This window comes from Carcharodon carcharias, chromosome 4 (assembly GCF_017639515.1).
Source record: "Carcharodon carcharias isolate sCarCar2 chromosome 4, sCarCar2.pri, whole genome shotgun sequence".
In the NCBI taxonomy this organism is placed as follows: Eukaryota; Metazoa; Chordata; class Chondrichthyes; order Lamniformes; family Lamnidae; genus Carcharodon; species Carcharodon carcharias.
Window position 1 is genome coordinate 193,728,766 of NC_054470.1, and position 27,068 is coordinate 193,755,833.

The 27,068-nt window shown below is 49.9% G+C and overlaps 1 protein-coding gene across 1 annotated transcript in view; it reads left to right on the plus strand.

Annotated features, from left to right (window-relative positions):
- LOC121276897 (pikachurin) overlaps positions 1-27,068 on the plus strand; it is a 230,528-nt gene that overhangs the window by 114,173 nt on the left and 89,287 nt on the right. The window contains exons 11-15 of the mRNA XM_041185517.1: positions 7,853-7,953; positions 11,435-11,535; positions 17,437-17,581; positions 19,437-19,626; positions 24,669-24,794. Of these exons, the coding sequence (XP_041041451.1) occupies positions 7,853-7,953; positions 11,435-11,535; positions 17,437-17,581; positions 19,437-19,626; positions 24,669-24,794 (663 nt within the window). The remainder of the gene's footprint in view (positions 1-7,852; positions 7,954-11,434; positions 11,536-17,436; positions 17,582-19,436; positions 19,627-24,668; positions 24,795-27,068) is intronic.

Below are 27,068 nucleotides of genomic sequence, written 5' to 3' on the forward strand. Positions count from 1 at the left end.
TGCAGGTACAGCAAGTAATCAGGAAAGCTAATAGAATGTCAACATTTAATGTGAGGGGGAATTGAAAACAAGAATAGGGAGGTTAGGCTTCAGTTGTACAGGGCACTAGTGAGACCACATCTGGAGTACTGTGTACGGTATTGGTCACCTTATTTAAGGAAGGATGTAAATGTGTTAGAAGCAGCTCAGAGAAGGTTTACCAGACTAATACCTGGAATGGGAGGGTTGTCTAATGAGGAAGGGTTGGACAGACTAGGCTTTTATCCACTGGAGTTTAGTAAAGTAAGAGGCAACTTGAATGAAACATATAAGATCCTGAGGGGTGTTGACAGGGTGGATGCGGAGAGGATGTTTCCTCTTGTGGAAGAATCTAGAACTAGGGGTCACTGTTTAAAAATAAGGGGTCGCTCATTTAAGACAGAGATGAGGAGAAACTTTTTCTCTCAGAGGGTTGTGAGTCTTTGGAACTCTCTTCCTCAAAAGACTGTGGAAGCAGAGTCTTTGAATATTTTCAAGGCAGAGCTGGATGGATTCTTGCTGAACAAGAGGGTGAAAGGTTATTGGGGTTAGGTGAGGGGTTACAATGTGATCAGCCATGATCTTATTGAATGGTGGAGCAGACTCGAGGGGCCGAGGGTGTTACTCCTGCTCCATGTTCGTAGCTGAATCTGGGAGGAGGTGGGAAGCGGCAGGTTCCAGTACGCCAACATCCCAAATGTTTCAGCTCATGACCTTCCGTCACAACTGGGAAAAGTTAGAAATTTAATACCTTTTAAGGAGGTCAAGAACCAACCTGCAAAACCTTCCAACATACCCAAGTCAGGCAGTAAGAGCAAGAGAGATTCCTGGTCAGCCATGCTAGATACAGAGTGACGTCCCTCAAATTATAACCACTTGCCTCTCTCTGAAATAGAGCTATCTACATTCACTTATGGACTATGGCTAATTATGAAGGGATCTATAATTGGAATGTGTGGTAATTTGTGGTTATGTGCAAAGCACTTGTAAATGGAAAGTGCAGTAATACACCCATTGTTGTAATTGGAAAGCGCAGTAATAAATGCTTTTTGGAAGGTGCAGTAATACGTCGAGTGTTCTAATTGGAAAGTGTAGTAATATGTGCAGTGTTGTAATTGGAAAGTGCAGTAATATGTGCAGTGTTGTAATTGGAAAGTGCAGTAACATGTCCAGTGTTGTAATAGGAAAAATGCTGTATTACATCCAGTGTTGCAATTGGAAAGTGCAGTAATATGTGCAATGTTGTAATTGGAAAGTGCAGTAATATGTGCAATGTTGTAATTGGAAAGTGCAGTAATATGTGCAGTGTTGTAATTGGAAAGTGCAGTAACATGTCCAGTGTTGTAATAGGAAAAATGCTGTATTACGTCCAGTGTTGCAAATGGAAAGTGCAGTAATATGTGCAATGTTGTAATTGGAAAGAGCAGTAATATGTGCAATGTTGTAATTGGAAAGAGCAGTAATATGTGCAATGTTGTAATTGGAAAGTTCAGTAATATGTCGAGTGTTGTATTGTAGATAATCTTTTGACCGATAAGTCTGCTGCTTTTTAAACTTGACAGGATTAAAAATAGATCTATGGTTCCGATTCAGATCAATTTGCTTCAGGGAATGTTTACAACATTTAACTTCAGTATTTTTTAATGATTTGTTTCTTTTAAAAGTAAAACTGCTCAACTTAGGAGACTTTACACGAAAGGAAGGTGACTTGCATTTTTACATGAAACAATGACTTCAGTTTTGCTGATAATGTTTGTTTGAACAATCCGTTCCACAAACACCATCGCTGTTAACCAGCTGTAAATCAGGGCCACGAGCCAATTGCTGTAATTGCACTGCTCCTTTTCAATGAGATTAGTCTGGCCTTAATGTCAATAATTTCTGTGGGTGTGTGTGGGGATTGGCAAGGGAGTGTCTGGTATTCCTGAACTGTCAGTGGGCACCCTTAACTATGTCTAGAGGTCCTGGGTTTCATGTTACTGACTTTCAGCACTGAATCCAGGCTGACCAGTGCAGTAAGAGAGTGCTGCATTGTCAGAGCTGCCATTTTTCAGATGACACATTAAACCAAGGGCTTCATCTCCCTCTCAGACATTACAGATCTCACACCCACGATTCGAAGGATGATTCAAAGGAGCAATTAATGCTTGCCTAGCCAGCGACGCCCACATCCCATACACAAATACATAAAAACAAGATGATGTATAAATAAAAGTCTTCCTTTTTTGATTAAATCTGGGAGTGTTTGATGGTGACAGTGTAGAGCAAGCTTTACTCTGTATCTAACCCCGTGCTGTACCTGTCCTGGGAGTGTTTGATGGAGACAGTGTAGAGGGAGATTTACTCTGTATCTAACCCCGTGCTGTACCTGTCCTGGGAGAGTTTGATGGGGACAGTGTAGAGGGAGCTTTACTCTGTATCTAACCCCGTGTTGTACCTGTCCTGGGAGTGTTTGATGGGGAGAACGTAGAGGGAGCTTTACTCTGTATCTAACCCCATGCTATAAATGTCCTGGGACTGTTTGATTCGGACAGTGTAGAGGGAGCTTTGCTCTGTATCTAACCCCATGCTGTACCTGTCCTGGGAGTGTTTGATGGGGACAATGTAGAGGGAGCTTTGCTCTGTATCTAACCCCATGCTGTACCTGTCCTGGGAGTGTTTGATGGGGACAGTGTAGAGGGAGCTTTACTCTGTATCTAACCCCTTGCTGTACCTGTCCTGGGAGTGTTTGACGAGGACAGTGTAGAGGTAACTTTACTCTGTATCTAACCCTGCGCTGTACCTATCCTGGGTGAGTTTGATGGAGACAGCGTAGAGGGAGATTTACTCTGTATCTAACCCCATGTTGTATCTGTCCTGGGAGTGTTTGACGAGGACAGTGTAGAGGGAGGTTTACTCTGTATCTAACCCATGTTATACCTGTCCTGGGAGTGTTTGATAGGGAGAATGTAGAGGGAGCTTTACTCTGTATCTAACCCCGTGCTGTACCTGTCCTGGGAGTGTTTGATGGGGACAGTGTAGAGGGAGCTTTACTCTGTATCTAACCCCGTGCTGTACCTGTCCTGCGAGTGTTTGATGGGGACAGTGTAGAGGGAGCTTTACTCTGTATCTAACCCCGTGCTGTACCTGTCCTGGGAATGTTTGATGGGGACATTATAGAGGGAGATTTACTCGGTGCCTTACCCCGTGCTGTACCTGTCCTGGGAGTGTTTGATGGGGACATTATAGAGGGAGATTTACTCGGTGCCTTACCCCGTGCTCTACCTGCCCTGGGAGTGTTTGATGGGGACAGTATAGAGGGAGATTTACTCTTTGCCTTACCTCGTGCTGTACCTGTCCTGGGAGTGTTTGATGGGGACAGTGTAGAGGGAGCTTTACTCTGTATCTAACCCTGTACTGTACCTGTCCTGGGAGTGTTTGATGGGGACGGTGTAGAGGGAGCTTTACTCTGTATCTAACCCTGTACTGTACCTGTCCTGGGAGTGTTTGATGGGGACGGTGTAGAGGGAGCTTTACTCTGTATCTAACCCCGTGCTGTACCTGTCCTGGGAGTGTTTGATGGGGACAGTGTAGAGGGAGCTTTACTCTGTATCTAACCCCGTGCTGTACCTGTCCTGGGAGTGTTTGATGGAGACAGTGTAGAGGGAGATTTACTCTGTATCTAACCCCATGCTGTACCTGTCCTGGGAGTGCTTGATTGGAAAATATAGAGGGAGCTTTAACCTTTATCTAACCCACTGCTGTACTTGCTCAGGGAGTGTCTGATGGGAACATTGTAGAGGGAGATATGGCTTATATCTAACCCTGTGCTGTACTTGTCCTGGGAGTGTTTGACGGGGACAGTGTAGAGGGAGTCTTAGTCTGTATCTAACCCTGTACTCCACCCGCACTGGGAGAGTTTGATGGGTCAGTGTAGAGAGAGGTTCCTCTGTATCTAACCTTATGCTGTACCTGCCCTGATATTGTTTCATGGGGGCAGTGTAGAGGGAACTTTACTCTGTATCTAACCCTGTGCTGTACCTGTCCTGGGAGTGTTTGATGGGGGCAGTGTAGAGGGAGTCTTAGTCTGTATCTAACCCTGTGCTGTACCCGCACTGGGAGAGTTTGATGGGACAGTGTAGAGAGAGGTTACTCTGTATCTAACCCTATGCTGTACCTGTCCTGGGAGTGTTTGATGGGGGCAGTGTAGAGGGAGTCTTAGTCTGTATCTAACCCTGTGCTGTACCCGCACTGGGAGAGTTTGATGGGACAGTGTAGAGAGAGGTTACTCTGTATCTAACCCTATGCTGTACCTGCCCTGATCTTGTTTCATGGGGACAGTGTAGAGGGAGCTTTACTCTGTATCTAACCCCGTGCTGTACCTGTCCTGGGATTGTTTGATGGGGACAGTGTGGAGGGAGCTTTACCCTGTATCTAACCCCGTGCTGTAGCTGTCCTGGGAGTGTTTGATGGGGACAGTATCGAGGGAGATTTACTTGAGCCTTACCACGTGCTGTAGCTGTGCTGTAAAGATTTGATTTGGGAGTTTTCTGCATTTTGCTATCCTGTTTTCATGGTGATTGGTAACTGGACCTCTCCTGCCACCTAATGATGATTCATAACAGTAGCAGATTTTTTTTATCCCTTCCCAGGATGAGGACTTCTCTGGCTGGGCCAGCATTTATTGCCCCTCCCGAGTTGCTGTTGGGTTCTGAAATACAGACAGTGAGTGGAATTTAATACCCCTAAACCTCGGAGGTGAGTTGAGAGGCGAGGGCGTCCACCTGACCTGGGTGAGGACCCTGCTGTCTTCCCACTCTCCCACCCCTCCCTCACCCCGACACACACTCCCTCCCCCCTGACCGAGCTCCGTGTGGGAGCCGTGGAGGGGGGTCCTTTCTGCTTGGAGGCCAATTGAGGCCCTTACGTAGTAACCTAAGGGCTGCTCAAAGGCCTGATGCTGCCACCCGTGTTATTTATCCAGTGAAGGGCGGGTTCACCATGTGGCCAGACTGCTCAGCAAACCCCATCACCTTTGGCAGTGGTCAGCCCTGGGGTAATCCCAGCTCTGCGGACCCCCATGTGCCAAGAGGCCCAGCATTGGTCAGGGAGAGTCCTGTGGGGTACCACCCCCTCTGGCCTTGTTTCCAATCCCTCATTCTCTTGCCAGCAAAACCACCACCCCCACCACCGCCGCCCCCCCCCCCCACCCACCTCTGTCCGCGCCTCCCCACCCCCTCATCCCACCTGCACTTACCTCTGTTTGGGGATCTAGTGGTGATTCTGATGGTAGATCCAAGTGTAGTACCAGTTTGGCCACTGCTCCCTGTGGCGCTGTTGGCACAGGTGAGCTGCTGGCCTCTGATTGGCTGGCGGCTTTTGGGGATAAGATTTCTGCCCGGCTGTGGGCTGGATTGGGTGGGAGGTCCCGGGCAGTCCAGGAGAGTCTGTTACTTCCACTTCAAAGGGCAGATGGGGCCTCGGTTTAAAGTCTCAAGGGAAAGATATGTCTCTGACAGTGTAGCACTCCTTCAGTCCTGCATCCGGAGTGTCAGGCTGGAATTCTATATTGTCCTGTTCCATAGAGGAAGTGGCCCTGGAAATATTGGATGCATTGGAGGTCACCTTCCAAAATTCTATAGACTCTGGAGCAGTTCCTACAGATTGGAGGGTGGCAAATGTAACCCCACTATTTAAAAAAGGAGGGAGAGAATAAACAAAGAATTAACGACCAGTTAGTCTAACATCAATAGTGGGGAAAATGCTAGAATCTATTATAAAAGACATAGTGACGGAACACCTGGAAAACATTTAACAGGATTAGACAAAGTCAGCATGGGTTTATGAAAGGGAAATCATGCTTAACTAATCTACTGGAGTTTTTTGAGGATGTAACTAGTGGAATAGATAAGGGAGAACCAGTGGATGTGGTGTATTTGGATTTCAAGAAGGTTTTTGATAAGGTCCCATATAAGAGGCTAGTGGGCAAAATTAAAGCTCATGGGATCGGGGGTGATATACTGGCACGGATTGAGAATTGATTGACAGACTGGAAGCAGAGAGTGGGAATAAATGGGTCTTTTTCTGGGTAGCAGGCGGTAACTAGTGGGGTACCTCAGGGATCAGTGCTTGGGCCCCACTGATTCATGATATATATAAATGACTTGGATGAAGAAACCAAATGCGATATTTCCAAGTTTGCTGATGACACAAAACTGGGCGGGGTTGTGAGTTGTGAGGGGGATGCAAGGAGGCTTCCGGGTGATTTAGACAAGTTGTGTGTGTGTGGGCAGACACATGGCAGATGCAGTATAACATGGATAAATGTGAAGTTATACATTTCGGTGTGAAAAACAGAAAGGCAGCATATTATTTAAATGGTGATGTATTGGGAAATGTGGATGTACAAAGGGATCTGGGTGTCCTTGTACACCAGTCACTGAAAGTAAACAGGCAGCTGCAGCAAACAACTAGGAAGGCAAATGGTATGTTGGCCTTCATTGCAAGAGGATTGGAGTTCAGAAGTAGGGATGTCTTACTGCAGTTATACAGGGCCTTGGCGAGACCACACCTGGAGTATTGTGTGCAGTTTTGGCCTCCCTACCTAAGAAAGGACATACTTGCCATAGAGGGAGTGCAGTGAAGGTTCGCTAAGCTGATACCGGGGATGGCAGGATTGTCATATGAGGAGAGATTGGTTTGACTGGGCCTGTGTTCACTAGAGTTTAGAAGAATGAGAGGGGATCTGATTGAAGTGTATAATATTCTATCAGGGTTAGACAGACTAGATGCAGGGAGAATGTTTCCCCTGATTGGGGAGTCTAGAACCAGAGGCCACAGTCTCAGAATACAGGGCAGGCCAGTTAGGACTGAGATGAGGAAACATTTCTTCACTCAGAGGGTGGTCAACCTGTGGAATTCTCTACCACAGAAGGCTGTGGGGGCTGGGTCACTGAGTACATTCAAGAAAGAAATTGATAATTTTTTGGATCTTAGGGGCATCAAGGGGTAAGGAGAGAGAGCGGGAATATGGTGTTGAGATAGGGGATCAGCCATGATCAGACTGAACGGCGGAGCAGGCTCGAAGGGCTGAATGGCCTCCTCCTGCTGCTAGTTTCTATGTTTCTATGTTTCTTTTAATCTCCAGATACTCCTTCCCACCCGTTTCTCCTGCTTTCCTCGTTTTACAACAAGGCTCATCACAGTGTCGGCGTTCACCTCATCCAGCACCGGCTGTGGAACCCGCACCCCCTCTCCCACCGCTTCCCCTCCCTTTCAGCTGTCCGTGAAGACCCCAGTCAGTGACCAATCAGCTGGCCGCTTTCTCTCATCACCAGCTTTATAAAGTCGTGTTGGTTACCTAGGGTCCTACCGTATGACAGCAACAAGAAAGTTGAACAAGTAAGACAGAGCGTGATGGTGGTGTAGTGGCGGTGTCACTGGACTAGTAATCCCGAAGCTCAGGCTAATGGCCCAGGGACAAGGGTGTGAATCCCACCATGGCAGATGGTAGAATTTAAATTCATTATTTAAAAATCTGGAATGTTGACCATAAAGCTATCATCGATTGTTGTAAAAACCCACCTGGTTCACTAATGCCCTTCAGGGAAGGAAATCTGCCACCCTTACCCGGTCTGGCCCACATGTGACTCCAGACCCACAGCGATGTGGCTGACTCTTAACTGCCCTCTGGTATGGCCTAGCAAGCCGCCCAGTTCAAGGGCAATTAGGGCCGGGCCCACAAATGCTGGCCTTGCCCCGAAAGAATGTTAAGAAGGTTGTGAGGTCTGTTGGCTGGGTCCCGTGCGGTGTTCTTGATATAACTGATATGTGTTCACTCCTACTCCCCGCTCAGATATCTCCATTCAATACCCAAAGTTCTACGGCTACTCCTACCTGACCTTTGAACCTCTCAAGAATTCCTACCAGAAATTTCAGATAACCATTGAGTTCAAGGTGAGTCAAACTGTGAAGGAAGAAGATGCAAAACTGCAAAAATGTAATGAAATGGGACCAGGAGTGTCTGGGAAGCGGCAGCGTTAAGCATTCTGATGCAGGGTCTGTTTGTTGTGTTGATCCTAAGTCACATCTCACGCACGGGATTCTTGAGTCACTGATGAGTCCCCCTGCTTATCTGTAGATACCTCATAGTGGGTACGTACTAAAGCTGCACTTTACCAATGGAGGGACTCCCACATCCATCGGCAGCGAGTATCCCCGTCTTACCTCAGCCCTGTATTCAAAATCACAGCATGGTTACAGCACAGGAGGCCATTCAGCCTCTTGAGTCTGCGCTGGCCCTCTGAATGAGCTATTCACCCACTGCCACTCTCCAGCCATCCGCCCGTAACCTTCAGATAATGATCCAATTCCCTCGTAAAAGCCTGGTTTGACCCTACCTCCGCTACACCTTCAGGCAGTGCATTCCAAACACTAACCACTCGCTGTGTGAAAAAGTTTCTCCACATGTCACTTTTGCTTCTTTTCCCAATACTTCAGCTCTGGGCCCTCTCATTCTCAATCCTTCCGCATGTGGGAACTGTTTCTCTCTATCTACTTTGCCCAGACACCTCATGATTTTGAATTTCTCCATCAAATCTCCTCTCAACGTTCTCTTCTCCAAGGAGAACAGTCTCACCTTCTCTATTTTATCCTCATAACTGAAGTGAGGCCCAGTGTTCTCCACTGCCAAGGCTGTCTGCACCAAGCATCAACCCACTGTCTTATCTCCAACATCCAGAACTAGGTGAGCAAACTAAATCCTGCCATTTCGTCTCTGGTCCCACCACAAACTGTGTTCTGCACTCACCACAACTCCATCCCTCTCCCTGGCAACAGTCTGATCCTGAACCAAACACTTTGCAGCCATGGTGTCATATTTGACCCTGATATGAGCTTCCAACTACACATCCACATCATCACCGAGACTGCCTATTTCCACCCTGTACATCACCTGACTGCAGCCCACCTCAGCTCATCTGCTGATGAAACCCTCATTCTCATCTTTGTTACCTCTAGACTTGTCTATTCCAACCCGATCCTGGCTGGCCTCCCACATTCTGTGCTCCGGAAAGTTGAGGTGATCCAAAACTCTGCTGTCCGGGTCCTCAGTTGCACCAAGTCCCGTTCGCCCATCCCCACTGTGTTCACAGAGCAACATTGACTCCTGCCCTGGCAATGCCTTGATCTTAAAATTCTCCTCCTTGTTTTCGAATCCCTCCACAACCTCGCCCCTCCCTATATCTGTAATCTCCTCCAGCCCCACAACCCTCCGGGGTCTCTGCACTCCCCTAATTCTGGCCTCTTGACCATCCCAGATTTTAACCTCTCCTCCATTGGTGGCTGTGCTGTTGTGGTGTCTTTGACAAACGGACCACCGGAGGCTCAGGTACAGGTTACGATGAATTATTCGATCAATTGCAAAGCAGCTTGAGGTAGCACTCTGCCAAATAACGAGTATACAGCTTATTTATACATCACTGATCACATACAAGAACATTGCTCAGATCCGAATCTTTCACCCAGGCAGAGCATTCCCACCCTATCTAGGCTGGATCCTTCCCTTAGCTGTTGAAGGGCACACTTAATCTATGTTGTTGTCGTCATCCTCTAACTCCAGTCCAACTCCCAAGGCCTTCCTGTTGTTTGCAGGCTGTGCAAGATTCATCTGCTAACCTTTAGCTGTTAATGTGCTCTGTAGCACTGGCTGCCTGGAGATTTGAAGTAATTCATTCCCTTTCAATAAATTCTTACTGTATTTCTTGACTCCTGCCCTGGCACTGCCTCAATTTTAAAATTCTCCTCCTTGTTTTCGAATCCCTCCACAACCTCGCCCCTCCCTAACTCTGTAATCCCATCCAGCCCCATGACCCTCTGGGGTCTCTGCACTCCCCTAACTCTGGCCTCTTGACCATCCCAGATTTTAATGGCTCCTCTGTTGGTGACCGTGCCTTCAGTTACATTTACAGCACCTTATTAAAACCTCCTGAACTTTTGGCCGTTACCTAATTCCCCCTGTGGCTTGGCGTTAAAGTTTTTGGCCTCATGTCATTCCTAGGAAGTGGCCTGGGACCCTTTGAAGGTGCTGGATAAGGGAAAGTTGTTGTTGTTGTTGCTGTTGACTCGGAGGTGGGGCTCCAGCTACCAGCGGCTCACTCCATCCAAACAACAAAGACCCAGCTGGGTCTCCAGGAAATGGCGGTGTGGTGGGTGGTAATGTCACAGGGCCAACAATCCAAAGACCAAGGCTATTTTTTTGTTCATTCATAGGATGTGGGTGTCACTGGCTGGGCCAGCATTTATTGCCCATCCCTAATTGCCCTTGTTCAGGGGGCAGTTGAGAGTCAACCCCATTGCTGTGGGTCTGGAGTCACATGTAGGCCAGACCGGGTAAGAGCAGCAGATTTCCTTCCCTAAAGGGGCATTAGTGACCCAGATGGGTTTTTACAACAGTTGACAAGAAATTAATGCTCTGGGGACATGGGTTCAAATCCCACCACAGAATTTAAATGTAATTAATAAATCCGGAATAGAAAGCTAAAGGTGATCAGGAAACCAACATCGATTGTTCGCCGGGTTCACTAATGCCCCTTTAGGAGAAGGAAATCTGCTGACCTTACCCCGGTCTGGCCTACACGTGACTCCAGACCCGCAGCAATGTGGTTGGCTCTCACCTGCCCTTTGAAATGGCCGAGCAAGCCGCTCAGTTTGGGGGTAATTAGGGACGGGCATCAAATGCAGGCCTTGCCAGCGAAGCCCACACCCTGTGGAAGAACTGTTAGGCCCTCGACTGGCCTGTCTAGAGTGGGACTCAAAGCCTCTGCTTTGTAATGCAGAGGAGCAAGTACCAGCACCAGGACCAAAGCTTTACTGGACCCTTTACTGGATGGTCATCTCAGCTGACCTGCTGTGTCTGTCCAGCGTCTGTGTTGTTTTCTTAAGACCTGATCCTGTTAAGAGGAGCTGGGGTGGTTCTGCTCAGAGCGGGGAAAGTGAAGAGGAGGATTAGACTGAGGCGTTCGAAATCGTGAATCGCTTTGGTAGGAGGATTGTTGACCAGAAGACACAGGTTGATGGGGAGTGACCAGAAAGCAGAGGAGGGCATGAAATGAGCTGTTGTGATCTGGAATCTGCTGCCTGAAAGGGCGGTGGAAGCAAATTCAAAGGGAACTGGACAAACACGTGAAAAGGGGAATTAGTCGGCCTGTGAGGAAAGGGCAAGGGAGTGGGACTAATTGTTTAGATCTTCCAAAGAGCCAGCACAGGGACAATGGGCTGAACAGCCTCCTCCTGTGCTGTATGATTGATATACTGATGGGGAATGAGTTGAGTTCCACTACCAGCCTGAGGCTGCTTCTGCCCATTCCCCCGCTCTCGGTCGCTCTCTCTCGTTACCTCTCCTCTGACGTTCATTTATCACCTTCTTGCACTGCTGCAGGCAGATGTGGAGGACGGTTTGCTGTTGTACTGCGGAGAGACTGAGAATGGCCATGGAGACTTCCTGTCACTCGCCATCATCCGCCGACGTCTCCAGTTCAGGTCAGGCTCTTCCTTCTGATATACAAGCAAAAAAATCCCCACAGACCCCTGGCATTTATACAGCTCCTGCCTTTACACAGTCCCCTCCATCTACACAGATCCCTGGCATTTATACAGCTCCTGCCTTTACACAGTCCCCTCCATCTACACAGACCCCTGCATTTATACAGCTCCTGCCTTTACACAGTCCGCTCCCTCTACACAGTCCCCTGGCATTTATACAGCTCCTGCCTTTACACAGTCCACTCCATCTACACAGATCCCTGGCATTTATACAGCTCCTGCCTTTACACAGTCCACTCCATCTACACAGACCCCTGGCATTGATACAGCTCCTGCCTTTACACAGTCCACTCCATCTACACAGATCCCTGGCATTTATACAGCTCCTGCCTTTACACAGTCCACTCCATCTACACAGACCCCTGGCATTGATACAGCTCCTGCCTTTACACAGTCCCCTCCATCTACACAGTCCCCTGGCATTTATACAGCTCCTGCCTTTACACAGTCCCCTCCATCTACACAGAACCCTGGCATTTATACAGCTCCTGCCTTTACACAGTCCCCTCCATCTACACAGACCCCTGGCATTTATGCAGCTCCTGCCTTTACACAGTCCCCTCCATCTACACAGTCCCCTGTCATTTATACAGCTCCTGCCTTTACACAGTCCACTCCATCTACACAGTCACCTGGCATTTATACAGCTCCTGCCTTTACACAGTCCCCTCCGTCTACACAGACCCCTGGCATTTATACAGCTCCTGCCTTTACACAGTCCCCTCCATCTACACAGTCCCCTGGCATTTATACAGCTCCTGCCTTTACACAGTCCACTCCATCTACACAGTCCCCTGGCATTTATACAGCTCCTGCCTTTACACAGTCCCCTCCATCTACACAGTCCCCTGGCATTTATACAGCTCCTGCCTTTACACAGTCCACTCCATCTACACAGACCCCTGGCATTGATACAGCTCCTGCCTTTACACAGTCCCCTCCATCTACACAGACCCCTGGCATTTATACAGCTCCTGCCTTTACACAGTCCACTCCATCTACACAGACCCCTGGCATTTATACAGCTCCTGCCTTTACACAGTCCACTCCATCTACACAGAGCCCTGGCATTTATACAGCTCCTGCCTTTACACAGTCCCCTCCATCTACACAGACCCCTGCATTTATACAGCTCCTGCCTTTACACAGTCCCCTCCATCTACACAGTCCCCTGGCATTTATACAGCTCCTGCCTTTACACAGTCCCCTCCATCTACACAGACCCCTGGCATTTATACAGCTCCTGCCTTTACACAGTCCCCTCCATCTACACAGACCCCTGGCATTTATGCAGCTCCTGCCTTTACACAGTCCCCTCCATCTACACAGTCCCCTGTCATTTATACAGCTCCTGCCTTTACACAGTCCCCTCCGTCTACACAGTCACCTGGCATTTATACAGCTCCTGCCTTTACACAGTCCCCTCCGTCTACACAGACCCCTGGCATTTATACAGCTCCTGCCTTTACACAGTCCACTCCATCTACACAGTCCCCTGGCATTTATACAGCTCCTGCCTTTACACAGTCCACTCCATCTACACAGACCCCTGGCATTTATACAGCTCCTGCCTTTACACAGTCCCCTACATTTACACAGTCCCCTACATTTACACAATATCCTGCCTCAACACAGTCCCCTACATTTACACAGTCCTCTACATTTACGCAATCCCCTACATTTACACAGTCCCCTACATTTATACAGTCCCCTGCATTTATACAATCTCCTACATTTATACAGTCCCTACATTTACACAGTCCCCTACATTTACACAGTCCCCTGCATTTACACAGTCCCCTGCATTTACACAGTCCCCTGCATTTACACAGTCCCTTGCATTTACACAATCTCCTGCATTTACATAGTCCACTGTCTTTACACAGTCCCCTACATTTATACAGTCCCCTGCATTTATACAATCTCCTACATTTACACAGTCCCCTACATTTACACAGTCCCCTACATTTACACAGTCCCCTACATTTACACAGTTCCCTACATTTATACAGTCCCCTGCATTTATACAATCCCCTGCATTTACACAGTCCCCTACATTTACACACTCCCCTGCATTTACGCAGTCCCCTACATTTACACAGCACAATCCCCTACATTTACACAGTCTCCTACAGTTACACAATCCCCTGCATTTACAGTTCCCTACATTCACACAGTCCCTTACATTTACATAGTCCCCTGCCTTTACACAGTCCCCTACATTTACACAGTTCCCTACATTCACACAATCCCCTATATTTACACAGTCCCCTGCATTTATACAATCTCCTACGTTTACACAGTCCCTACATTTACACAGTACCCTACATTTACACAGTCCCCTACATTTATACAGTGCCCTGCATTTATACAATCTCCTACATTTACACAGTCCCTACATCTACACAGTCCCCTACATTTATACAATCTCCTGCCTTTACACATTCCCCTACATTTACACAGTCTCCTACATTTACACAGTCCCCTACATTTACACAATCCCCTACATTTACACAGTCCCCTACATTTACACAATGCCCTGCATTTACACAACCCCCTACATTTACACAATCCCCTACATTTACACAGTCCCCTACATTCACACAATCCCCTGCATTTACACAGCCCCCTACATTTACACAGTCCCCTACATTTACACAGTCCCCTACATTTATACAGTCCCCTGCATTTATACAATCTCCTACATTTACACAGTCCCTACATTTACACAGTCCCCTACATTTACACAGTCCCCTGCATTTACACAGTCCCCTACATTTACACAGTCCCCTACATTTATACAGTCCCCTGCATTTATACAATCTCCTACATTTACACAGTCCCTACATTTACACAGTCCCCTACATTTACACAGTCCCCTACATTTACACAGTCCCCTGCATTTACACAGTCCCCTGCATTTACACAGTCCCCTACATTTACACAGTCCCCTACATTTACACAGTTCCCTACATTTACACAGTCTCCTACATTTATACAGTCCCCTGCATTTATACAATCCCCTACATTTACACAGCCCCCTACATTTACACATTCCCCTGCATTTACACAGTCCCCTGCATTTACACAGCACGATCCCCTACATTTACACAGTCCCCTACAGTTACACAAACCCCTGCATTTGCACAGTTCCCTACATTCACACAGTCCCCTACAATTACACAGTCCCCTGCCTTTACACAGTCCCTTACATTTACACAGTTCCCTACATTCACACAATCACCTATATTTACACAGTCCCTTGCATTTACACAATCTCCTGCATTTACATAGTCCACTGCCTTTACACAGTCCCCTACATTTATACAGTCCCCAGCATTTATACAATCTCCTACATTTACACAGTCCCTACATTTACACAGTCCCCTACATTTACACAGTTCCCTACATTTACACAGTCCCCTACATTTATACAGTCCCCTGCATTTATACAATCTCCTACATTTACACAGTCCCCTACATTTACACACTCCCCTACATTTACACGGTCCCCTGCATTTACACAGTCCCCTGCATTTACACAGCACAATCCCCTACATTTTCAAAGTCCCCTGGATTTACGCAATCCCCTGCATTTACACGGTCCCCTACATTTACACAGTTCCCTACATTTACACAGTCCCCTACATTTATACAGTCCCCTGCATTTATACAATCTCCTACATTTACACAGTCCCCTACATTTACACACTCCCCTACATTTACACGGTCCCCTGCATTTACACAGTCCCCTGCATTTACACAGCACAATCCCCTACATTTTCAAAGTCCCCTGCATTTACGCAATCCCCTGCATTTACACGGTCCCCTACATTTACACAGGCCCCTACATTTACACAGTCCCCTACATTTACACAGTCCCCTGCCTTTACACAGTCCCCTGCCTTTACACAGTTCCCAACATTCACACAGTCCCCTACATTTACACAGTCCCTACATTTACAAAGTCCCCTATATTTACACAGTCCCCTATATTTACACAGTCCCCTGCATTTACACAGTCCCCTACATTTACACAGCCCCCTACATTTACACAGCCCCCTACATTTACACAGCCCCCTACATTTACACAGTCCCCTACATTTACACAGTTCCCTACATTTATACAGTCCTCTGCATTTATACAATCTCCTACATTTATACAGTCCCCTGCATTTACACAGTCCCATGCATTTACACAATCTCCTGCATTTACACATTCCCCTGCCTTTATACAGTCCCCTACATTTACACAGTCCCCTGCATTTATACAATCTCCTACATTTACACAGTCCTCTACATTTATACAGTCCCCTGCATTTATACAATCTCCTACATTTACACAGTTCCCTACATTTACACAGTCCCCTACATTTACACAATCCCCTGCATTTACACAGTCCCCTACATTTACACAGTCCCCTGCATTTATACAATCTCCTGCAATTACACAGTCCCCTACATTTACAAAGTCTCCTGCATTTACACAATCTCCTGCATTTACATAGTCCCCTGTGTTTACACAGTCTCTGTCTTTACAAAATTTCCTGTGTTTACACAGTTCCATGTGTTTACACAGCCTTCTATGTTCACACAGTCCCAGCATTTACACAGCCTCCGGCTCTTACATAGCTTCTATGTTTACACAGACCCTTGCATTTACACAGCCCCCTGCAATTATACAGTCTCCTGCATTTATTCAGCTCCTGCATTTACACAGTCCCCTGCATTTACATGGTCACTGTGTTTACACAGTCCCTTGTGTATACACTGCCTCCTGCTTCTTATAGTTCCTCTGCATGTAAACAGTTTCACTGCATTTATACAGCCCCTTATGTTTACACTGCTCCCTGTGTTTATACACCACCAATATGTTTACACAGCCCCATGCATTTATAGGGACCTTGTGTGTTTACACAGCTCCCTGTGTTACACAGCTGCCTGCATTTACATACTACCTGTATTTACACAGTTCCATGTGTTTACACAGTCCCTTATGTTTACACAGACCCTGTATTTACACAGCCCTATGTGTTTACATGGCCTCCTGTGTTTACACGGTCCCCTGTGTTTACACAGTCCCGTGTGTTTATAGAGCCCTAGTGTTTACACACTCCCCTGTGTTTACACAGCCCCTGTGTTTACACACTCCTCTGCATTTACGCAGTCCTGTGTGTTTACAGCGCTCCTGTGTTTACACACTCCTGTGTGCTTGCAGAGCTCCTGTGTTTACACTGTCCCCTGTGTTTACACACTCCCCTGTGTATACACATCCCCCTCTGTTTACACACTCTCCTGTGTTTACACAGTCCCCTGTGTTTACACACTCCTGTGTGTTTACAAAGCCCATCTGTTTGCACAGTCCCATGTGTTTATAGAGCTCCTGCGATTACACAGTCCCCTGTGATTACACAGTTCCCTGTGTTTACACACTTCCTTGTGTTTACACACTTCCCTGTGTTTACACACTCCACTGTGTTTGCACACTCCCCTGCATTTACACATCTGCCCTGTGTTCATACAGCATCTGAAGGCTGTCTTTCACTTCCCTTCGCCCACGGTCTGATTGACCACATGGTACTGAGGGAGTGCTGCACTGTCAGAGGTGCTGTCTTTCAGATGAGGTGTTAAATCAGCCCTCTCATATGGTTATAAGGCTCCGGGGCACAATTTTGAAGAAGAGCAGGGGGAGGTCTCCCTGGTGTCCTGGCCAATATATCTGATCACTAGCACGTTGCTGTTTGTGGGATCTTGCTGTGTGCAGTGACTAGATTAGCTGTCCATTGAGAGTTTGAAAGGCGCTATATAAATGCAACTCTTTCTTTTCTTTCCTTGCAGGTTTAACTGTGGCACCGGGGCTGCTGTCCTCATCAGTGAGAGCAGGGTACAGGCAGGGCATTGGCACACAGTCACCATTAACAGGCATGGCATCAATGGATGGTTGCGGCTGGACAATGACACCCCAGTCACAGGCAAATCCAAGGTAACCTCCCCCCAACCCACCAGGAGGAGGGGGAGGGGAGTCGCTGCGGGGAGAGGGTGAGGGGAGGGAGGGGAAGGGAGAGGGGATGGGGAGGGAACGGAGGGGATGGGAGGAGGAGGAGGAGGGAGGGAGGAGAAGGGGAGAGGGAGGGAGGAGTGGAGGAGGGAGGGAGGAGAGGGGAGAGGGAGGGAGGAGTGGAGGAGGGAGGGAGGAGAAGGGGAGAGGGAGGGAGGAGTGGAGGAGGGAGGGAGGAGAGGGGAGAGGGAGGGAGGAGTGGAGGAGGGAGGGAGGAGAGGGAGGGAGGAGTGGAGGAGGGAGGGAGGAGAGGGGAGAGGGAGGGAGGAGTGGAGGAGGGAGGGAGGAGAGGGGAGAGGGAGGGAGGAGTGGAGGAGGGAGGGAGGAGAAGGGGAGAGGGAGGGAGGAGTGGAGGAGGGAGGGAGGAGAGGGGAGAGGGAGGGAGGAGTGGAGGAGGGAGGGAGGAGAGGGAGGGAGGAGTGGAGGAGGGAGGGAGGAGAGGGGAGAGGGAGGGAGGAGTGGAGGAGGGAGGGAGGAGAGGGGAGAGGGAGGGAGGAGTGGAGGAGGGAGGGAGGAGAAGGGGAGAGGGAGGGAGGAGTGGAGGAGGGAGGGAGGAGAAGGGGAGAGGGAGGGAGGAGTGGAGGAGGGAGGGAGGAGAGGGGAGAGGGAGGGAGGAGTGGAGGAGGGAGGGAGGAGAGGGGAGAGGGAGGGAGGAGTGGAGGAGGGAGGGAGGAGAAGGGGAGAGGGAGGGAGGAGTGGAGGAGGGAGGGAGGAGAAGGGGAGAGGGAGGGAGGAGTGGAGGAGGGAGGGAGGAGAGGGGAGAGGGAGGGAGGAGTGGAGGAGGGAGGGAGGAGAGGGGAGAGGGAGGGAGGAGTGGAGGAGGGAGGGAGGAGAAGGGGAGAGGGAGGGAGGAGTGGAGGAGGGAGGGAGGAGAGGGGAGAGGGAGGGAGGAGTGGAGGAGGGAGGGAGGAGAAGGGGAGAGGGAGGGAAGAGTGGAGGAGGGAGGGAGGAGAGGGGGAGAGGGAGGGAGGCGTGGAGGAGGGAGGGAGGAGAAGGGGAGAGGGAGGGAGGAGTGGAGGAGGGAGGGAGGAGAGGGGGAGAGGGAGGGAGGAGTGGAGGAGGGAGGGAGGAGAGGGGGAGAGGGAGGGAGGAGTGGAGGAGGGAGGGAGGAGAAGGGGAGAGGGAGGGAGGAGTGGAGGAGGGAGGGAGGAGAGGGGAGAGGGAGGGAGGAGTGGAGGAGGGAGGGAGGAGAAGGGGAGAGGGAGGGAGGAGTGGAGGAGGGAGGGAGGAGAAGGGGAGAGGGAGGGAGGAGTGGAGGAGGGAGGGAGGAGAGGGGGAGAGGGAGGGAGGAGTGGAGGAGGGAGGGAGGAGAGGGGAGAGGGAGGGAGGAGTGGAGGAGGGAGGGAGGAGAGGGGGAGAGGGAGGGAGGCGTGGAGGAGGGAGGGAGGAGAAGGGGAGAGGGAGGGAGGAGTGGAGGAGGGAGGGAGGAGAGGGGAGAGGGGGTGGGGGAACGGGGTGGGAACAAAGGAGAGCTGTGGGTGAGAGGGTGAGGGAGACAGGAGGGAGAGGTAGAGGGAGAGTGAAGGAGGTAGGGAGGGACAGAGGGCAGGAAGGGGAGGAAGTATGAGAGGTGGGGGAGGGAGAGGAGTGTAACTGAGGTGGGAGGTGGAGATGGGGGAGTGAAGGGGAAGGGAATGGAGGGATTGAGAGGGGGGGGGGTGCAGGAAGGGTGGGTGATGAGAGGGATTGGTAGCAGGAGGTGGGGAGGTGGAAGGGTTACACCGGAGGCAGCACAATGAGGTGTTTCACTCTTGGTTGACCGGGTTTTCCTGTTGCTCAGGGTCGCTACACCAAGATCACCTTCCGTTCGCCACTGTACCTTGGCGGGGCGCCCAGTGCCTATTGGCTGGTCAAGGTGGCAGGGACCAATCGGGGATTCCGAGGGTGCGTGCAGTCTCTGGTCATTAACGGCAGACAGGTCAACATGAGAGCCTGGCCGGTAGGCCGAGCAGTCAGTGGGGCTGATGTAGGTACGTGTAATCGAGCTGTGATTATCCTGTGGGGGTTGGGGGGTGGGGGTTGGGGGGTGGGGGGTGGGAGGTGGGGTGGGGGTGGGGGGTGGGGGGTGGGGTTGGGGGGGGTGGGGCGGGCACGATCCCTTCAGCTCTCAGTCTGAGTCCAGCCGGCTTAACCAGTCTCACAGACCATCGCCTACCCCCACAGGGAGGTTCTGGGGGAAGCCAACGCCCCACAGGTCACACACCATCCCGAACATAGGAAGAGGATTCAACCTCTCGAGATGGTGCCACGCGATTGGCCTGCCTTTAATTTTAAGCTTCTGCCCCCTGTTTCTGGCCAACTCCCTACCAGAGGAAATAGTTTCTCTCTATCTGCGCTGTTGAATCTTTTAATCGACTCTAACGCCTCAATTTACTCAGCCCTTGGACCTGGAAATATATCGCTGTTCCCTCACTGTCGCTGGGTCAAAATCCTGGAACTCCCTCCCTAATAACAGCACGGTGGGTGTACCTACACCACGTGGACTGCAGCGGTTCAAGAAGGCAGCTCACCCACCACCTTCTCAAGGGCAACTAGGGATGGGCAATAAATGCTGGCCCAGCCAGCGATGTCCACATCCCGTGAATGAATAAATTTGAAAGGAGTCTTCAAATCTGCAACTTTACATACAAAAGAACATAAGAATTATTTGAAATAGGAGCAGCAGGAGGCCATTCAGCCCCTCGGGCCTGCTCCGCCATTCAATAAGATCATGGCTGATTGGGTTGTGGTCTCAACTCCACTTTCCTGTTCCTCCCCCATAACCCTTGACTCCCTCCTCGATCAAATTCCTGTCTAACTCAGCCTTGAATATGTTTGATGATCGAGTCTCCGCTGCTCGCTGGGTGGGAGAATTCCAAAGACTAACCACCCTTTGGAAGAAGGAATTCCTCCCCATCTCTTCCTTAAATGGGAGACCCCTTATTTTGAAACTGTGTCCCCTAGTTCTAGATTCCCCCACGAGGGGAAACATCCTCTCAGCACCCACCCTGTCAAGAACCTTATCTGTTCCAATAAGATCACCTCTCATTCAAATGAGTATAGGCCCAACCTGCTCAACCTTTCCTTATAAGCAAACCCCTTCATCCCAGGAATCAGCCTAGTGAACCTTCTCTGAACTGCCTCCAATGCAAGTATATCCTTTCTTAATTAAGGAGACCAAACGGTACACAGTACTTTAAGTGTGGTCTCACCAATGCCCTGTACAGTTGTAGCAAGACTTCCCTACTTTTATACTCCATCCCCCTTATAATAACTCTATTAGCCTTCCTAATCACTTGCTGTACCTGCATACTAACCTATTGTGACTCATGTACAAGGACACCCAGATCCCTCCGCACCGCAGCATACTGCAGTCTCTCTCCGTTTAAATGATATTCTGCTTTTTTATTCTTCCTGCAACCTCACATTTTCCCACATTATACTCCACCTGCCAAATTTTTGCCCACTCACTTTGTTGTAAGTTAAACATCTCTGTTTTAAAGCAAGTGCAGGGGGCAACTCCAAGGCTTACGATGAAGGGGTCCCGCTCACCCCACAGGTGATCGCACACAGACATATCTCGTATTTTCCCCTCGGGCAGATGCTGTGGCTTCTCAGGGGAGCCGGGGGGTGGGGGAGGGTTAGGGTTAGGGTTAGGGGGAGGGATTTGATTGTGGATTTGCCCCTGTGAGAAATAGATCTTGTTTAACAAGGTCCAGCCTCATGGACCAACTGAGGCTCAGTGGGAAGCACTCCTGCTTCTGAGTCAGACGGTTAAGAGTTCAAGACTTACTCCGTGGACTTGAGCACAAGAATCCAGGCTGACATCCCAGTACAGTACTGAGGGAGTGCCACACTGTCAGAGGGACAGTACTGAGGGAGTGCCACACTGTCAGAGGGTCAGTACTGAGGGAGTGCCGCACTGTCGGAGGGTCAGTGCTGAGGGACTGCCGCACTGTTGGAGGGTCAGTGCTGAGGGACTGCCGCACTGTTGGAGGGTCAGTACTGAGGGAGTGCCGCACTGGCAGAGGGTCAGTACTGAGGGAGTGCTGCACTGTCGGAGGGTCAGTAGTGAGGGAGTGCCGCACTGGCGGAGGGTCAGTACTGAGGGAGTGCCGCACTGGCGGAGGGTCAGTACTGAGGGAGTGCTGCACTGTCGAAGGGTCAGCACTGAGGGAGTGCTGCACTGTCAGAGGGTCAGTACTGAGGGAGTGCTGCACTGTCGAAGGGTCAGTACTGAGGGAGTGCTGCACTGTCGAAGGGTCAGTACTGAGGGAGTGCTGCACTGTTGGAGGGTCAGTACTGAGGGAGTACCGCACTGGCGGAGGGTCAGTACTGAGGGAGTGCCGCACTGTCGGAGGGTCAGTACTGAGGGAGTGCCACACTGTCAGAGGGTCAGTACTGAGGGAGTGCCACACTGTCGGAGGGTCAGTACTGAGGGAGTGCCGCACTGTCGGAGGGTCAGTACTGAGGGAGTGCCACACTGTCGAAGGGTCAGTACTGAGGGAGTGCCGCACTGTCGGAGGGTCAGTACTGAGAGAGTGCTGCACTGTCGGAGGGTCAGTACTGAGGGAGTGCCGCACTGGCGGAGGGTCAGTACTGAGGGAGTGCTGCACTATCAGAGGGTCAGTACTGAGGGAGTGCCGCACTGTCGGAGGGTCAGTACTGAGGGAGTGCTGCACTGTCAGAGGGTCAGTACTGAGGGAGTGCTGCACTGTCGGAGGGTCAGTACTGAGGGAGTGCTGCACTGTCGGAGGGTCAGTTCTGAGGGAGTGCTGTCCTGTCAGAAGGTCTGTATTGAGGGAGTGCCGCACTAGCGGAGGGTCAGTACTGAGGGAGTGCTGCACTGTCAGAGGGTCAGCACTGAGGGAGTGCTGCACTGTCGGAGGGTCAGTACTGAGGGAGTGCTGCACTGCCAGAGGGTCAGTACTGAGGGAGTGCCGCACTGTTGGAGGGTCAGTACTGAGGGAGTGCTGTCCTGTCAGAAGGTCTGTATTGAGGGAATGCTGCACTGTCGAAGGGTTAGTACTTAGGGTGTGCTGCACTGTTAGAGGGTCAGTACTGAGGGAGTGCTGCACTGTCAGAGGGTCAGTATTGAGGGAGTGCCGCACTGTCAGAGGGTCAGTACTGAGGGAGTGCTGCACTGTCGGAGGGTCAGTACTGAGGGAGTGCTGCGCTGTCGAAGGGTCAGTACTGAGGGAGTGCTGCACTGTCGAAGGGTCAGTATTGAGGGAGTGCTGCACTGTTGAAGGGTCAGTATTGAGGGAGTGCTGCACTGTCGAAGGGTCAGTATTGAGGGTGTGCTGCACTGTCAGAGGGTCAGCACTGAGGGAGTGCTGCACTGTCACAGGGTCAGTACTGAGGGAATGTTGCACTGTCAGAGGGTCAGCACTGAGGGAGTGCTATGCTGTCAGAGGGCCCTTACTGAGGGTGTGCAGCACTGTCAGAGGGTCAGTACTGACTGAGTGCTGCACTGTCGGAGGGTCGGTACTGAGGGAGTGCTGCACTGTCAGAGGGTCAGTACTGAGTGAGTGCTGCACTGTCGGAGGGTCAGTACTGAGGGGGTGCTGCACTGTCAGAGGGTCAGTACTGAGGGAGTGCTGCACTGTCAGAGGGTCAGTATTGAGGGAATGCTGCACTGTCAGAGGGTCAGTACTGAGGGAATGCTGCACTGTCAGAGGGTCAGTACTGAGGGAGTGCTGGACTGTCGAAGGGTCAGTACTGAGGGAGTGTGGCACTGTCAGAGGGTCAGTACTGAGGGAGTGCGGCACTGTCAGAGGGTCAGTATTGAGGAAGTGCTGCACTGTCGGAGGGTCAGTTCTGAGGGAGTGCTGCACTGTCGGAGGGTCAGTACTGAGGGAGTGCTGCATTGTTGGAGGGTCAGTACTGAGGGAGTGCTGCACTGTCGGAGGGTCAGTACTGAGGCAGTGCGGCACTGTCAAAGGGTCAGTACTGAGGGAGTGCTGCACTGTTGGAGGATCAGTACTGAGGGAGTGCTGCACTGTCGGATGGTCAGTACTGAGGCAGTGCGGCACTGTCAGAGGGTCAGTACTGAGGGAGTGCTGCACTGTCGGAGCGTCAGCACTGAGGGAGTGCTGCACTGTTGGAGGTACTGATTTTTGAATGAAACATTAAACCAAAGTGAATAACTTCACATTTCCCTACATTATAAACCATCTGCCATCTCGTTGACCACTCATTTACCCTGTTTATATCTCTTTGCAGCCACAGTTTATCTTTCCACCCAGCCTTGTATCATCAGCAAACTTAGATACTCTCTGTCTCTTCATCTTCATAGATTGTAGATAGCTGAGGCCCCAACACTGACCCTGGCGGCACTCCACTGTCCACTGCCTGTCAACGTGAAAAAGCCCTGTTTATGCCCACTCTCTGTTTTCTATTCGTTAACCAATCCTCTATCCATGCTAATTTATTACCCCCAACTTCCTGAGCTCTTATCTTGCCCTTTAACCTTTTGTGTGGTACCTTATCGAATGCCTTTCTCCCTGGTGGCTCTGAACAGCATAAAAATATCCGAAATAGGAGTGAAAAATAGCTCAAGAATCATCCAAATGTGTAAGAGTCTGTTTGCTTTCTGATTGGTGGGGGAAGGCTGTGTGCCGATGGGTCTATCAGGTGACCTGCGGTGCGGTGCGGTGGGGTGGGGTGGGGTGGGGTGGGTGGGGGGGAGAGGTCATGTGATTAAATCCCCAGGAATGAGTCTGGCACAGTTGGCAACCCCACTCTCAGGGCTTTGACCCCTACTCCATGGGTTCTCAGATGAACCGTTGTTCCTGGCTTTTCCAGAAGCTTCTGTGCCTCCACCCTCCTCCTCCTCCTCCTCGCACCATCTGGGCCCTCACATCATCATGGCCACCTAACTGTTTACTTGCAGAGTTACTCAGAACTTGCTCTTGTGGTAATTGCCCTGAAGCAGCCGTCTCTCACTCCTACACATTAACCTTTGACATTCTTATCCCTTCTCTCCTCCTCCCCTCTCCCTAATCCCCCAAATTTGGGGTTTGTTTTTTAGGAGAGTGCAGTACCGAATTGTGCAGCAAGGTCTCCTGTGTCAATGGTGGAGCCTGTGTCCCCCACAAAGCTGATTCCTACCTGTGTCTGTGTCCCAGGGGGTTCCGAGGCTTACACTGTGAGGAAGGTAAGTGTTCTCCATCCACTATCCCTCTCCACAGCTAACATCATTGTTGACATTGTTCAGTGTGTGTGTTTTTGTGAGTGTTTGAGTATGTGCGCCTGTACATTTGTGTGTGTGTGTGAGTGACTGCGAGAGAGTGTGTGAGAGAGAATGTGAGTGTGGGTGAGTGTGTGGGTCAGTGTGTATCACTGAGTGAATGTGAGAGGGCGTGAGAGTGATTGTGATTGAGTGTGTGTGTAAATGTGTGCATGTGAGTGTGAGGCTGTTTGTGTGTGTGTGTGTGAAGGTGTGTGTGTGAGGATGCTTGTGTGTGTGTGAAGGTGTGTGTGGTGTGTAGTGTGTGAAGGTGTGTGTGTGAATGATTGTGAGTGTGCGTGTGTTGTGTGTGTGAATGAGTGTATGAGTGTGTGTGGTGTGAGTGAATGAGTGTGTGGTGTGTGTGAATGTGTGTGTGAAGGTGTGTGTGTGAATGAGTGGGAGTGTGTGTGTGGTGTGTGTGAAGGTGTGTGTGTGAATGAGTGTGAGTGTGTGTGAATGAGTGTGTGTGTGTGGTGTGTGAAAGTGTGTGTGTGAAAGTGTGCATGCGAATGTGTGTGTGTGTGTGTGAGTGTGTGATTGTGGTATGTGTGAAGGTGTGTGTGTGAATGAGTGTGTGTGTGTGAATGAGTGTGTGTGTGTGGTGTGTGAAAGTGTGTGTGTGAAAGTGTGCATGCGAATGTGTGTGTGTGTGTGTGAGTGTGTGATTGTGGTATGTGTGAAGGTGTGTGTGTGGTGTAGTGTGTGAAGGTGTGTGTGTGAATGATTGTGAGTGTGCGTGTGTTGTGTGTGTGAATGAGTGTATGAGTGTGTGTGTGTGATTGTGGTATGTGTGAAGGTGTGTGTGTGGTGTGTGTGAATGAGTGTGTGTGTAGTGTGTGTGAATGTGTGCGTGAAGGTGTGTGTGAGTGTGTGTGGTGTGTGTGAATGAGTGTGTGTGTGTGAAGGTGTGTGTGTGAATGAGTGTGAGTGTGTGAATGTGGTGTGTGTGAATGAGTATGAGTGTGTGTGGTGTGTGTGAATGAGTGTGTGTGTGGTGTGTGTGAAGGTGTGTGTGTGAATGATTGTTAGTGTGTGTGTGTGAATGTGTGTGTGTGGTGTGTGTGTGTGGTGTGTGTGAATGAGTGTGTGTGAATTAGTGTGTGTGTGAAGGTGTGTGTGTGAATGAGTGTGAGTGTGTGTGTGTGGTGTGTGTGAAGGTGTGTATGTGAATGAGTGTGACTGTGTGTGGTGTGTGTGAATGAGTGTGTGTGTAGTGTGTGTGAATGTGTGCGTGAAGGTGTGTGTGAGTGTGTGTGGTGTGTGTGAATGAGTGTGTGTGTGTGAATGAGTGGGTGTGAATGAATGTGAGCGTGTGAGTGTGGTGTGTGTGAAGGTGTGTGTGTGAATGAGTGTGTGTGTGTGAATGAGTGGGTGTGAATGAATGTGAGCGTGTGAGTGTGGTGTGTGTGAATGTGGTGTGTGTGAATGAGTATGAGTGTGTGTGGTGTGTGTGAATGAGTGTGTGTGTGGTGTGTGTGAAGGTGTGTGTGTGAATGATTGTTAGTGTGTGTGTGTGAATGTGTGTGTGTGGTGTGTGTGTGTGGTGTGTGTGAATTAGTGTGTGTGTGAAGGTGTGTGTGTGAATGAGTGTGAGTGAGTGTGTGGTGTGTGTGAAGGTGTGTATGTGAATGAGTGTGAGTGTGTGTGTGGTGTGTGTGAATGAGTGTGAGTGTGAATGAGTGTGTGTGGTGTGTGTGTGAATGTGTGTGAGTGTGTGTATGAAGCTGTGTGTGTGAATGAATGTGAGTGTGTGAGTGTATGTGTATGTGTGTAAATGAGTGTGTGAATGAGTGTGTGTGTGTGTGTGTGTGTGTGAGTGTGTGTGTAAGTGTGTGTGTGAGTGTGTGTGAGTGTGTGTGTGTGTGGTGTGTGTGTGAGTGTGTGTGTGTGTGGTGTGTGTGTGTGTGTGTGTGTGAATGAATGTGAGTGTGTGAGTGTATGTGTGTGTGTGTAAATGAGTGTGTGTGTGTGTGAGCGTGTGTGAGTGAGTGTGTGTGTGTGGTGTGTGTGTGTGTGTGTGAAGCTGTGTGTGTGAATGAATGTGAGTGTGTGAGTGTATGTGTATGTGTGTGGTGTGTGTGTGAATGAGTGTGTGTGAGTGTGGGTGTGAGTGTGTGTGTGAAGCTGTGTGTGTGAATGAATGAGTGTGTGAGTGTATGTGTTTGTGTGTAAATGAGTGTGTGTGTGTGTGAGTGTGTG